General features: G+C 38.0%; 1 protein-coding gene across 1 annotated transcript; it reads right to left on the bottom strand.

Moving 5' to 3' along the window:
* Nucleotides 1-1282: 1282 nt before the first annotated feature.
* Nucleotides 1283-14593, bottom strand: LOC135476599 (max-binding protein MNT-like). The gene is made up of 8 exons (XM_064756677.1): nucleotides 14402-14593; nucleotides 13981-14119; nucleotides 13309-13350; nucleotides 12602-12713; nucleotides 6271-6454; nucleotides 5582-5641; nucleotides 4929-5156; nucleotides 1283-4313 (listed from the first exon to the last, which is right to left on the bottom strand). Exons 1-8 carry the CDS (start codon nucleotides 14472-14474, stop codon nucleotides 3379-3381), a joined length of 1773 nt encoding a protein of 590 aa, XP_064612747.1. The 5' UTR covers nucleotides 14475-14593; the 3' UTR covers nucleotides 1283-3378.
* Nucleotides 14594-14961: the final 368 nt, after the last annotated feature.

Below are 14961 nucleotides of genomic sequence, written 5' to 3'. Positions count from 1 at the left end.
CTGTTCGGTTTCCTCCCACCATAATGCTGGCCGCTGTCAATATGTGAAATATTGAGTACGGCTTAAAACACCAAATAAATAAATAAATGAATAAAGCCTGAAGATGTAGACTGCCCTTGATCAGTAATGCCATGCAGTGATGGAATGATTTTTGGATTAGGGATGGTGGACAAAATCTATAATTAAATCACACCATAAAATTGTACGAACTCTGAATAGTTTATTTCTCATTATTTTCATGTCCTATAATACAAGTTTTATTCATATGTTCTTGCAAATAAACATTTTATCCTGAAGCACCATAAGAAATGTTGTATTTGCTCCTATAAAACAAGAGACTCTTGTAAGACAATTATTTTGTTGAAGCACTATGGAATGATGGTGTTTTTCACCTCTCAAAATCACTATCTTGGTTCCACTGTTATTTGGTAAGAATTTAATCCAGCGAACCAAGAAAAGAGATGCTTGGTATTGTTGAAAAGGAACATGTGTGATACTCCACACATGGACATGCATTAAAATTCTGAAAGCAGAATTTACAAACTGTGCAATTTACAAAACAATAGTATACTTTCGTGAGATACACATGCATGTGAGAGCAAGTGTGAGGAAAACTGGCACAATGAATTGTGTGAGTGGGGACACGGTTCTAACAAACCAAATTCCAATTTTGAATGAAAATTAAGCACAAAACTAGCTTTAATATCTAATTACAACAGTCACATCAACAACGCAAGGAAGAATAGTCCATATCCTTTGTTCAAATAAAGATTGTATCAAGAAGGGAGATAAATTTGAGCATGTACAATGCACAGTTTTATTCTGCACATAAGCTTATCACATTGCTGTTAAAAGTTTTTGTCATTGTTTCTCAGAAATTTATCGTTTCATATAGATAACATTAATTTGATTCTGCATAGCACTGTTCATTTGCAAGAGAGGAGCGCGTTTTGAATTTGTTACTACACAAATCACTGCAAAAAAAGATAAAATAATTAAATCTATTACATATAATCACCGGCAACGAAAGCAAGCGTGGTGCTTGTGAAAACAAAAAAGAAAAGAAAAACGGCCAATTCCCCCATAGAAAGAAAAGTACACAAATACGAGTCATTGCTGTGTATGCAACAGGCTGATTGCTGTATGCAATAGTCCGGTTGGTGTGTATGCAATAGGCTGATTGGTGTGTATGCAATAGGCTCATTGCTGTTTGCATAGGAATGCATGTACTTCAAGAAAACCTTCATCATGCAGATAGTTTCACCAAGCTTTATGCTAACCCTGTGTTTTCTCTAGTTGCTTTGACTTTACACTGAAGGTGGAATTTTACGGTGTGAAACACCAAACCAAAATATTGCCATGGACTGTAGTGTTTATACATACAAGTTCAGACACAACTGTATTGCTAAAGTTATGTCCCCTTGATGAACTCCTACACATGTAAATCTTACAGCTCCGTGTAGATGCACACAATGTTGAAACTGTTTGCTCACAAGATCAGATTTTTATTTACTGGTAAGGGTGAGATATCAGTGCCTGAAAGGAGTGAAAAAAGGCTCTAATTCTTACGCAGTGATATTTGTATGAGGGCAAGATTAAATCCACCCAAATGGACATTTCAGACTCGCCAGTCTTTATACACATATTAAGAACAAAACCTTGGAAGTGAAACATTGTCTTCACCAAATATTCAAACTTTTTCAGACCTGACATTCATATTTATCATGCAGTCTTTGCTGGCTTACATGGTCAAAAGTTGATACATTATTGAAATGCTTACTTTTTAATGCTTTATCTTTTGTAAACAAACTGAACAGTTAGAAAGACTTCTAACATTTCAACAGCCTTGACCTAAAACTTTCCTCATAAATAACTGTGTGGAATTGGACCCTGGTACTCAGAAAATAATCTATTCTAGAAATGTTGAGATATTTCTAAGTTCGATGTAATACATTCACACCATAAGTGGACAGACACTAACATGCCCATTCTTGTAACCCTTCTTACAATTCCAGGGCAACGTTACACAAAATGTCTCGAGTCAAAATTAAAAATTTCATTAGAATGCATGTGCTTAGACTACAAACTAGGAAACTTTGTGAAGGATTTTTCTGTACATAATACCTCAAATGTCTATCTTTTCAAATCCTTGGTGCCAAAATGGGTTTCAAATGTCTGCAATTTTGTTTAAAGTCAACACACTGGCTTCATGGACTTGGCCCCTGTTTCTAAGACGCAGTACACTTAAAGGTGGAGAAAACATAAAAATGATGTCTCAAATGTTTTTGTACATGTAGTCTTCAGTATTTTTTACAATTTTTCGTTAAGGGGGAATTAGGGGGAAGAGGAATTTTGATTTTTGTATGGTGTGTTGTTTGGGACCACCTCTTGGTATACACAGTTTTCCAAAAAATATATTGTAAATGTAGATGTTACACATTTGAACACAAAGACAGTAAAACTTTCTTTGTGCTGAAATTTGTGCTTTTCTCCTGACAAATATGTTGATCTAAAATTTTCATCATTTTTATTTCATTATGTCACGAAATTATAGCATAATTCAGTTTTTTTTTACAATCAAATACATTTATTAGGAATGCATGACATCCTCACTTGGAACATTATTATGCAAAAGTGATATATACGAAAATGTTGTCATAACTACCCACCATACAAATGTCTTTTTCTCCTTAAAGAAAAATTGACTAACCATGTATATTTATAAATTTCACTCCTCCTCATCTGAACTTATAATTGTTCTCCTTCAAGTTCAGATGTCAGATGTAACTAGTGCCTGTAAAACTGTTTACTGGTACATGTTAGAATGCTCATCAGTTAATTCAGGATTATTTAAGCAGCTTTTTACCACTAATGCACAGTTTATGAAGAAATGAAACAATACATTCCGATACGGTGCTGGATTCATCATACCATCTCAACATTAACTGCTATGAGGACAACATACCTAAACCATCACACAACATACCTAAAACCTTTTTGTGTCAATTTTCTCCAATTTTTTAACCTGAAAATGTTTTGTAGAAGTCACTAATAAACTTTCTAATGCATATCTATCTGGGAATAAAAATTTTTTGTTGAAATTAGCAAGAAGTCTTTGACCATTGCAGGCGGTGTAACATTAAAATGGGTTGTCCAGTTCTAGTAAATTCTTGTCTACTAACCTTTAACTACACAGTTAAACTCTATCAAGTTATCTCGTCTATAGGACAAAATACATGTTACATTTTTTTCCTTTTGTATTTTTAAATATACATGCATGTATATGGATAAAATGTTATCCACTTTTGTGTATAATCTCTAACATATATCACAGATGACTTGAAAATTTGTCTTTCTTCTATGCTAACTCCGTGAATTTCACGAAGTCGAGCGGGTGACAGACATGGTGACCTGTGCTGGTTGCCCAGACGACGTGGCCACTCCGCTGGGTACCAACACAACAGGTTTGACCATCTGCTGACTGACCACTTGACCGGCCTGAAGGAACTGAGGCTGAATCAGTGGCAATTGGTTAAGGGACTTCAGCAGTGGTTGTTGTTGTTGTATCATGTTGTTTATTTGTTGCTGGGACAGGTTGCTAACATGCACATTCGGGGAAACCACTGACATGGGCGACATAATGTGGGCCGATCCAGGCGTGATGTGTGCCAACGAAACGACCGGATGGACTGCAGACAGCTGATTGGCTCCTGCTATACTGACACCACCCACATTCGAAACCGATGACAACATCTGTCCAAGTGTTGATGTTCTCAGCGGGTTGATCGCAGACAGTTGCGTCCCTGCAGATACCAGGTGGGCACCAGTTCCAAGCAGTTGCTTGATATTTGTCGGGACTGCAGTGATAGTATTGTGGTTCGTAAGCCCATGGTTCATCAGCGATGCTGTCAAAGTCTGATTTATTGCTGCATTACCCACAATGCCCACCTGCATGGCTGGCGATGTCACTGTGGGCGTCACAGCCGGAGTGGCTAGGCTAGCTGCCTGCTTTGCACTGTGTTGACTTACAGAACTTGCCGCAGCAGTGGTTGTGGCAGATGATGCTATGGCAACCACACTTGATGGCGGTTTGCTTACAATTGGCATCAGTGCTGGCCCTGCCGATTTTGGAGTTGTAGATATTGGCATGGCAATGGCAGATGCCAGTTTGCTCACTGTGGCCATGTGGGAATTAAGAGGGGGTTTTGTCTGCAGAGTGACAGCTTGTGACAATCCGCTCTGAGGTCGCACTTGTGCTACCGAGGGCACAATCTGGGCAGGAGTGCGGGTATTACTGGACTGGACGGTCGACACTGCAATAGACAAAGAATTGATCAGGACAAAATAGCAATTCTCTTACGGTACCTAATCATAATAAAAGAAGTCTGGATTCAACCTTAGTTCAATTAAATTAACCATTACTTGTGGTGATATGCGATGACCTGACCCTTTTTTCCGACCGAACTGTACTTAAATCTCTGCTTTTTGGCTTTAGACAATCTTATCCCACACCGACCAATCTAACACACTGGTTTTGAAAGAAAAGATAACGAGTGGCTGCTCCATTGTGTTCTCCATGTCCTTTCCCGACGAACACTTGTGCGTGATTGTGTAAATATGCGGATCATCAAAGGAGATGTGTTTTCATAAACTTTTGAAGTTGCGTGGAGAACAGGGAAGCAAATCTTAGAACTTTCCACCTATTAGAATATTGATACCAGCCATGGCAATTCATGATGACTTGTGTTAGTATGTAATTAAAATTACTGATACCTTTAGTATTGTTCAGCTAGGTAATCAGCACTGCTGTCATGTCAGTTGGAAGATTTGCTTCCCCTTGTAGAGGGCTGGTGAAACACTGCTGAACTAGGATCTGCCTATACCCAATAGATCTATGAACCATTTCAAAATGAAGTATTCCCCCATACCTTTATCTGCAGTTTCCTTCTGTTGTCGTTGCAACATCTGTAGTTGTTGCATGGCGGCTCTCTGAGTAATGGTCTGGTGAAGGATCTGTGTGACGGGTGTTCGGTAAGTCGTGGGGACGACTGGTGTCATGATGGCCGCGTTGAGCTGTTTGGGATGACTGGCTGATGACGAAGTTGTCACTGTCAAGGATTCACCTGGCATGGAAGTTTCCACTTTCAATTTAGATTCTGAGAAAAAACATCAGGAATATTTTTTATTAGCTGTTTATTCTAAGTATCAAGTCATCCATAATGTGTATTTATTTATTTATTTATTTGATTGGTGTTTTATGCCGTACTCAAGAATATTTCACTTATACGACGGTGGTCAGCATTATGGTGGGTGGAAACCGGGCTAAACCCATGACCATCTGTAGGTTGCTGGCGGACCTTCCCAAGTACGACCGGAGAGGAAGCCAGCATGAGCTGGACTCGAACTCACAGCAACCACATTGGTGAGAGACTCCTGGTTCATTACACTGCGCTAGCACGCTAACTCATCCATAATGTAAAACCGCAACTAACAAAATACAGTCATAGCCTGAGTTGTTGGCGAGTCAAATTAGCGACTTCAACAAGTTGCTTTTGTAAATAATTACTTTTCTTTCACTCACCCCTAGTTTGTAACACAGATTTGGACACCTCCTCATCGCTCAGCTGTACGCTGCCATTTTCTGAGGACAAAAAGTAATACAGGTGAATTATCGCACCATGATTTAACAATACGTGAATTAATTTGGGTTAAACATTGCTTTCAGTATGATTCTGTTCAGTATCTCCTTGCGGCAGGTTGTTCTTAAATCTGACATATTCGTAAGTACTGCCTCTTCCCCGAGACAGGAGATATGGCGACCCACCCTATCACAGGATACTGATACAGCTCTGTACTTGGTGTCCTTATGCTAGGTGCCAAGCCCAAAAGTACTAAGATTTCCAACAGAGCCACACTGAATTACCTCCCTTAAATACTGTAGGCCTATAAGTCTACTTCAATGGGTATGGTTCCATTTTTAGTCGTTTTACGTCTCGCTTTATGCCTTAGCTACTGTCATGTGATTAGGGAGGTAATTCAGTGGAGGTCTATTTTCAATTCATGACTCCAACTGAGACATGAACCTGGGTATCTGGGGCCTGTTTCACAATGAAAATGCAGCACTACACACTACCATAGCAAGGTCAACTGTTTTACTGATTTACATTGTAGTTACAAGCACACAACATTGAGTGCACTTTGTGACAAGGGCTTCAAGACACGCACTTTCATTAGTGGTCTATGTCAACCAATCACAATGGTGCTGTTTACCTGAGGCAGTTGATGTGGAGGCAGTTTCTTGATCCTGGTTGGACACCCAAAGGTCAAGGTCAAACTCGATGTTCATTTTGTTGAGGTCGCTTTTCAGCCCCTGAATTCTCTGCTGAAGAGCAATCTTCTCTAATGCCCATTTCTGCATTTCCTGTTCAAAATCCTTCTCTTTTCTCCTCAATACCTACAGAAGATTGAAAGTACCTGGTACAAAAATATGTCTCTTAAAACTTTGATCAGCTATACCGGATGATATATCCCACCCCCTACCCGCCCAATTACAGCACGGACTGTAGTTTGCATGTGTCAGGATGATGCAATGATTAATTTACACAAATTTAATTTAACGTCCATAACTGAAGTCTTGCATGTTTATGGCATCCTCAAAAAGTTCACTGCACTAGTTAATTTCTTCATATTATCTCATCACAAAACCAGCAAATAATTTCGGACCAATGTCATGTGACAAGTCAGGATGGCCCTGTCTCTCAAATCTTTTTGTCACGCCCGCCACTAACCAGACCATATTCTGGCATGGCAATTTTTATTGCCCTTCTGACAGAGAGTATCCATGTTGAATGCTACAGCTCCATTTGTTTTCCATGTGCTGTATAAGTTTTACTTTTGGAGGAGTACATACAGACATCACAATGTCTTGTGCCTCACATTTGTTGACTTCCATTTTCCTTATGCTCACCAAATTGCCAATTTCCTAATTTCCTCATCTTTACTATGTCTACATAGATAGGTAGGACTTTGCATCCAGCCTTCACCAGAATGACAGTTTTAAGTTCACGGTTATACTTCATCATTTTAGGTGAGACCATTTGCCAACTAGCACACTGTCATTGCTGCTCTAGTTTTACTCTCTACGCTGTGGACTTTTTATATTGTCAACAGTGTGAGGTTGTCTTGTTGACATTAATTTATTGACCACTTGTCCCCATATGTTCTGGAATACAACTCGCACATCTTTACTGTAAACATTTCTTTCATTTTTCATCTTTCCTTTAGAAATTTCTTTCACTTTTCAAGTTTCTCCATAATTGCCTATTGTTCTCAGATATCCACATTCTCAGATATCCACATTATCTGGTAATAGAAATTATGATAAAAAATACCTGCCCAACATTTTTGATACAGAACAGCCCTTCTATCACAAGGTATAGAAGGGCTGTTTCTACCTTTAGCTAGAGTTCAAACCTGAAACTCATCTATTTCTTGCATGTGCAGGTTCAATTTTTGGGGAAACATCAACACATAGGTGACCATGCGTTAATTCTATCTGAAATTGCCATGGTAACCAGACTCCCCGTATTTCCCCCAATATCTACTATATAAATATGGAATACATGCATGGTGTTAAACTAATTTCTTGTTAACATATTGTCTAACTATTATTTGAACAAAGAAGGTGATGAGAAAGCGAGGCTCGCTCACTTGATAGAAGTGTCATAGAATCACACCAACTATTCAAACAAAACTCAATCAGAAGAGTTTGAAAAAAGATTAAAAAAAAAAAACCATATATGTAGGCCTACATTATACTAAACTACCCGAATCAAGCTCAACAACTTTTACTAGATCGTGAATCATATGACGACAAAGGAATCCTTACAGTGCATGTTATATGACTCCTTGTTGCAGAACAAATTTCAACCGCTCTTTTATCTAGTGCTGCTTCACTGAGACGACTTACTGAAGGCAAAAAAGCCACCCTGCCCGAGCCATTATACTGATACAGGTCAACCAGTTGATGCACTATCCCCTTAATGCTGAACGCCAAGTGAGGAAGTAACAACCGGCCCAGGGCTGCCCCTGAATCTGCTGCCCCTGAAGCGGACGCTCTACCAACTGAGCTATCGGTGCAAGTATGCACATGTATGCATGTAAATGCATTTAGGCAAATGTCAAAATGTCCAAAAATATTATTTTAGGTGCTGAAAATGACTATTTTCCAGTACAACATCATCCCATGTTACAAACAAACCTCAAAACACCTATCCAAACTCAATAAAACTCTCAAAATCGGGAAAAATGGGCTAGCTAGTCACGGACAAAATTTGTGGTCATTTAGGGTATCAAATTAGACAATCTCAATAGATACAGCCTGTTCTTAGATACGGGCAAGGGGGTGGGGAGTCTAGAAGAGCCCAATATAAAACATGGCTCTGCATGTACATAAGCACTGTGTTACATAATTACATTGGAGCAATGTTATGAACTCTACTTGCATATCTAAAGGCTACCTCAGGCTTAACAGATGGCTTTACAAATTGTTAATGAAATACAGGGAATAATGCCAAAGCAATTCCCCTAAACATGTTAAGTTTGTTGAAAATTTGTGTCTGTGTCTTTGTTGCCTGGCTTTTTCATAACACACAGGGCAATGCCAGGTCACACAAAGCCGGCCCAGCCACATGGCAGTGTTTATAAATATCATCCAATCAGATTGCTCCAGCTGCCAGCCACTCAGCAATCCAGGGGTCTTCAAATTAGGCCATGAACATCAGACAGGCTGTAGCAGCCATTAAGGCTTTCCTGTTTAGCCAGAGCCATTAGGACCACCCACTTTGTTGATTTACAGTCTAGCTTGGACAAAAAAGGACGTGGGAGGAGTTTCATTCAGGGAGGGCATTCTGGGATAGCTGTTGGCTGTTGAGGAATGTAGACAGTGACACCCTTGATTGCCAAATGCTATGTTGAGAACTACCGGCACAAGCATGTGGATATTACTGTTTAATTTCGACAGAAATTTGAATGATTTGATAAATCTACCAGATTAGGTCTACATTATGCTCAGTAAAATGGCTCCAAAATCATCCAAACCAGCTCAAATTACTGATAGAGAACATACCATGTTGAACAGATATTCATGTGAATGTATTTTTTTTCTACTCTAGGGATAATGTTAATTTATGGCTGACTGTAATTTCTTTATTTTTCCTCTTCTTTTAAAGTTTTTCAATGACTTACAGAACAGAACAACATTTATTTATCTAGAAACATAATGAAGTTACATGTATGCAGATATGTTATTTAATACTAGTAAAACAGGGTATCAATAAATAGAATAGAAAAATGCGAACAATGTGTAAAAATTTAACAAAAAAAAAAAATTTCAATCTAAAGATTTGATGAAGACGATCAAGGTAATGACTTGCACAAGAATATTTCACGAAAGAAAAACATTTAACACCTTTCACACATGATGGCCCTGAGAATAGTTTACAACAGCACCCAAGATGTCTGATATATACATTATTTCATCCAAACTTTGGTATGCAAAAAAATGAACTTTCTAAAGCACATATGCATCTCAAACTGAAACCTTTGACACCAATGCTTAAGTTTCTCTGATAAGAAATTAACCCAGCTGCACAAAAAACTCTTAAGAGGCACTATATGATGTATAAATTAATCAGAATGAAGCAAAATGTGTCAATAAAAAAATGCTCAACTTAAGGTAAAATACAGCTTCACCCTACTTCACCCGGTGCACTTTCAAACAAAACTGGACAGATTTCAACTTCCTAAAATGCTAAAGAAAAAGAAGACCTACAATCACCGTGGTGTGAAGATTTAGGTGTATAGGCTCTGGCCAAAGTACCTGGAGATGACAGTGACACATGAACTGACAAATCACATGATTTTAAGTCGTACAGTAAGTTGCTCAGATGAAGTTCAGGTGAAACTGACGACTCACTGTTATGTTAATTATGAAGTCCCTCAGCAGACTTCTCCATCGCTTTTATATTTATGTCACAGAAAAAACATTTTGCCATTTTAAAGTAACAGAAGAGACGAACTATTTTTATTTCAACTACTTTTTCGTAACATTACGGCAAAATATTAGCTTATTTGTGTTGAAAAACAAAAGAAAAAAAAAACTTCTTGGGGGTTGGGAAGCTATTTACAGCAAGTCGAATTTAGTTTTTCAGACAGATCTATGTGGATCTTTCAGGTGTACTTGGTCGAGGCATTGGCACTTTAAACGAAGCCGTTTTTTTGATTTACATTTTTTTTGTTTCTATATAGTGTAAATAGTCAAACTATTTACTGTTTGCCACTCAACTCATGTTACTTAAAATAGACAGATAATTTTTTTTTTTGTCAGCAAATAACATAAGTTTGAGTTTGAGTAAACAACTATGTCCTTATGTCCTTCTATGTCCTCAACCCTGCTGATGCCGTATGAAAAGAAAGTCTCACTTAATAGTTCAGTACAAGTATTAAGCCTTTCGACCGCCGCTAATATGAATGACCTTTTCACCTTTTACTCCACAGAGCTCTTGTTTTTGACATGTTTTAATCGAATTATTTCACATATCTAAAAGGAAGCCTTTATCGGTGTCCGGAATACCTCTGAATTCTGAAACAATCAGTAGTGATGCAAAAGGTCACATGCCCATGCAACAAACCTCAAAACATGACCCTTGACCCTTGGTAAGTACCATACATCAAATAGCCTTGACCTTTCATATGCACAGAAAACAATAAAACCCTTGACCTTGAAGCTGGTTCACAAAGACACTTGACACTTGGAAAGTACCATACATAAAATAGCCTTGATCTTTCATGTCCACAAAAAAGAGCATTGTCGTTTCATTAAGATATGAAACTGCCTTGACCTTTCATAGACACATAAAATATAAAATGCCACGACCTTTACAGGTGTTCATAGAAGTCCAAATTTTTACAACTGGAATTTTTTTCTGGTCCAGATTGAGTGATTTGTATCTTAAACACAGACTATAACCAGGTATTGAGTTCATTTCCGCTTTAGCGATCGGTAATTTTGGGAATGTGAAAGTATATCTGATATACTGGTGTATATATGTATACATGAGGGAGAAAAAGTTTAATTTCGTCTGACGTTCATTTCTGATCATGATTTTGTTGTTGGTACATGAATATACTTTTACAAGTGTATTATCCTGATTGGAGATATACATGGTATAATATAACAGTAATGAACCAAGGTGATGTATGTTTAGCTGTTCGCTGCTATATTAAAGAAAAGAAAGGAATTAAACAATAAATTAAATGTAAACCTGTACAAAATACAGATATAAGGCTTATCCTGCTCAGAGGTATTTAATGAAATAATAAGTAATAATCTATGCAATGTTCAGATGTTCGTTGTTATAAATATTAGAAGAAAGAAAGGAACAAACAAATAGTACATAAAAATACACACTTTTATGGCATATAGGAATACAAACACAAAAGAAAGGCTTATTCTAATCAGAGGTATAAACTGTAAAGTATTTAGTATTTGTTAGAATTTATTTTCACGGATTTAATGCAAAGATAGGTTTGCGGGATCAAAAAAAATACTGAATAAAATCTTAAAACTGTTTAATTTTCAGAGTTTTACTATGGCCGAAATTACTCAAGCACGTCAAACAGGTATTATCAACAGTGGCTATAATCCTCTTTTGTTTCCTGCGGTGTTGCTAATCCTGGTAATCTGAACAAGAGATTAAAACAACGGGGGATGGCTTATCACTTTGTAAGAAGATGACATTCACACCTACCTTTAGAGGTGTCACTTGTTTTCGGCCTTTGACTAGCTAACGAGTGTCACATTTTGAGCATTTCAGTTCAGAAGTAAAAGATATAAATTCACCATTATCGGAGGCAGTCATTCGCACAGTCAAGCAACACGATTGGTATTGGATTGTTTTCGGTTTTAACTGTACTATGTAGCTGGTCAGAAATCGCCAAGATTTCGTGGTTGTCAAACTGCCATTGCCTTGTTGGATACAGTTCATAATTTGTAAGAAGCAGACTCACTGGTCCACCGGGGAGACACACAGCCAATGTGATGACGTGTATCAAAGCAACATTCATTGGACCCCAGCATGTGTTTTATCTACGTCTTTCACTTTCCTGGCCTACCGAAGATTGATGAAACTAAATACAAAGGAGTCCCACTTTGTATTAAGCCCCATAGTTTGAATATATTTAAAAATTGATCTTAATTTATTTAGTCCTTACGTACACGCATGAAAACAGCTTGTCACGGATAAAGCTGCTGGCTTTATCGACCGCTCATCACCATGCATATATTTTCGATTGCAATTCAGTTTTGGGCCAAAAATTTTAGTATTTGTACCAGAAAACCACAGAAATGAGTTGTTTTTTTTCCACAGCAATTTTCACTTTTTGACCGAATTTTGCCGCTGAATATCGGGGTCTAAAATCAACGAGAATATATCCCTGATCTGATTTACACAACATGGAGCCTTAAACGTTTTATACACACGTGGAAGACCCCTGACCTTTGATTTATTAACTAAACTGAAATAATACTTGACATCCTTACCTGAATATAACGTAAAGCTCCCCTTAAGATGGTCAGATTTGAAGTTTTCTTGTCCTGGATTGAAGGGACCTGGTATTTCAGGGTATCAAAACATTCCTTTAAGTGAGCACGTCTGGGAGAAAAAAAAAACAAAAAAAAAAACACAAATGATAATTTCTCAAAAGACCAAAAATGGTTAAATTCCACTAATGTTTGTATGTTGTCGATACATGCAAGATTGGAATACACTTCTGGTCTTTTTGTATATGTATTCCCACTGACAGCTGTAGGCTGTGTACATGCCAGGTAGGTAGCAAGTACAAGTAGCAACTATTCCCCTTACATTGTCATTGCTGTCCAAAAAAAATGCTGCATGAGTCTTCAAAACGTAAACTGCTAGTGCTGGCAAGATATGTATCAAAAGGCTGGATGAGCAAAAGTATAACTGAACAGCTATGAAGTATTCTAACCTTTGAACAACATTTTACCGGACATACACTTGATTTCAATTTGGAAAATAGACATGTTTAAGGACTAAAATCAGATCTTTCCCTACACAAAATTAAATGCTGATGAGAACTTAAGAGTAAAGATGTTGCATTGTTTATTTCAAAATCTGTATATTATAAATCTGCCTAAAGTGTTCAATTGCTAAAAAAAATAGCATGCTTCCCTTCACCGAACTTAAAACTCTTACTGAAATCCTTGATAATCTAAACTTTTCCTACCTGTTTTTCTCCAACTTATTATGAACTTCCCGTGTCCCTGCACTGAATAAAAAAAATAATTTAAAAAATTACAAGTAGGAGTAAAATGTACTTCCGTTTACGTGACTACGTTTGCCCAGTGTGTTTCTGTTCTTGACATGCATGAAATATTCTAATATAACAGTATTAGTGCTAAAACAAGTCCACATTTAGATTTCTAAGTCAACAAAACTATGAAATTAGTTATGCTACTATGTCCAAACTTAATGATGGAAGTCCACTACACATCTTCATAAAACATAGTATGATTTAAACAGCTCCAGATGATATTCAATTGCTACCGGATCGAAAAAGTAACTGTCATCACAGGTTTCAAAACTAGGACTGATGGCTGACCTATATTGGAACTACCTACAGGATAAACATCTACGGTAGTCGTACCGGTACATAAAACACAAAAAATTCTTACATGTGGTTTTACAAAGTAGGTTATGGTGTAGTTTTTCTCCTTCTCAAATACTGTCACACAGATGTACATTTTTCAAGACAATACAAAGTACATGTTTAGGCTTCGACACTGAGTGTTTATGATATAAGGTCCACGTGCTTCGGCTGATGACGGAAATCGACATTAGACTCAACTTGGTTATCTAAAAATAGACTGACATATGGAGCTCGAGCACGCGCACTCACCCGCCAGAACGCCTCTTTTCCACATTGTCCTTTAAATCTGAGTAGAACTTCGAAAATCCCATGTTATCGTTCGATCCATCGGAACTGTACCCTGGCGGAGGTGTTTTTGCATATGGGTGAAAACTTCTCCCTGCCTCGTCTACAATAGGAATTAAAACTGGTTGAAGGACGCAACACTTTCACGCCATCACGCCGCTAGACCCTCATGAATATTTAAATATATTTTGTGACAAGAAAACGATCATAACGGAGCAGAAAGCAAAATTAGGACACACGAGTAATGGGCTAATACACAAAATTCTGCAAAAGGTAGGTCAAGAAAGACCTCAGAAATACAGCTACCAGAAATCGTTCCTATGAAAAGCCCGATAATATGTGGACATGATACAAATAAAATGCGCCTACCATGTGCTACACTTACCACGTGTTTTTGGCTTCCCGTCTCCACGTTGCTCTAAATAGTGCGCCGCTTCTAGTAACGTTTCTAAACTCATCGCGACAACTGATTGCTACAGGTATCACCACAGATGACAGTTTAAGCTTTTGATAGCTGCCTTAGAGAAATTGTTCAAATACTGCAGTAATTTGGCAGGAAACTAATCAGATGTACACACCCGACATAAGATGGCGGGCGCCCCGATCAAAACACACAGGCGCTTAGCGAAAGCTACACGAACACGTGGTAAATGACTGACACCTGTCACCTACCAACCAATGAAATTGAAGTATTCTGACGTCACATGCACGCCACGCTGAAAAATCACATGCTTTGTTTTGCCTCCAAGTTTTCCCCCTCCTCCACACTGTTGTTTGTGCCACTTTTATCTCACTGTTTCCTCTCGTATCAACCCAATCTATGTTGCTATCTTGACGAAATGACATAGAAATCACCAGAACTGACACCGTTCATATGTAAATAAACGAAAACAACGCGATTGTCACTTGTCACCGCGCAAAAGGTCGAAGGATGGGCGTGGCGTA

This window comes from Liolophura sinensis, chromosome 10 (assembly GCF_032854445.1).
Source record: "Liolophura sinensis isolate JHLJ2023 chromosome 10, CUHK_Ljap_v2, whole genome shotgun sequence".
Lineage (NCBI taxonomy): Eukaryota > Metazoa > Mollusca > Polyplacophora > Chitonida > Chitonidae > Liolophura > Liolophura sinensis.
The sequence above is the reverse complement of the archived record's forward strand: the minus strand, read 5'-3'. Positions and strand labels throughout refer to the sequence as shown.

What these genes read in the sequence shown, in the direction of transcription:
- LOC135476599 (XM_064756677.1), bottom strand. Translation starts at nt 14,474, where the DNA reads ATGAGTTTAGAAACGTTACTAGAAGCGGCGCACTATTTAGAGCAACGT. An exon ending in CTCCACATCAACTGCCTCAG is followed by an intron (nt 5,642 to 6,270) that starts GTAAACAGCACC and finishes TTTTGTCCTCAG; the next exon opens with AAAATGGCAGCGTACAGCTG. An exon ending in GAAGGAAACTGCAGATAAAG is followed by an intron (nt 4,314 to 4,928) that starts GTATGGGGGAAT and finishes TGTCTATTGCAG; the next exon opens with TGTCGACCGTCCAGTCCAGT.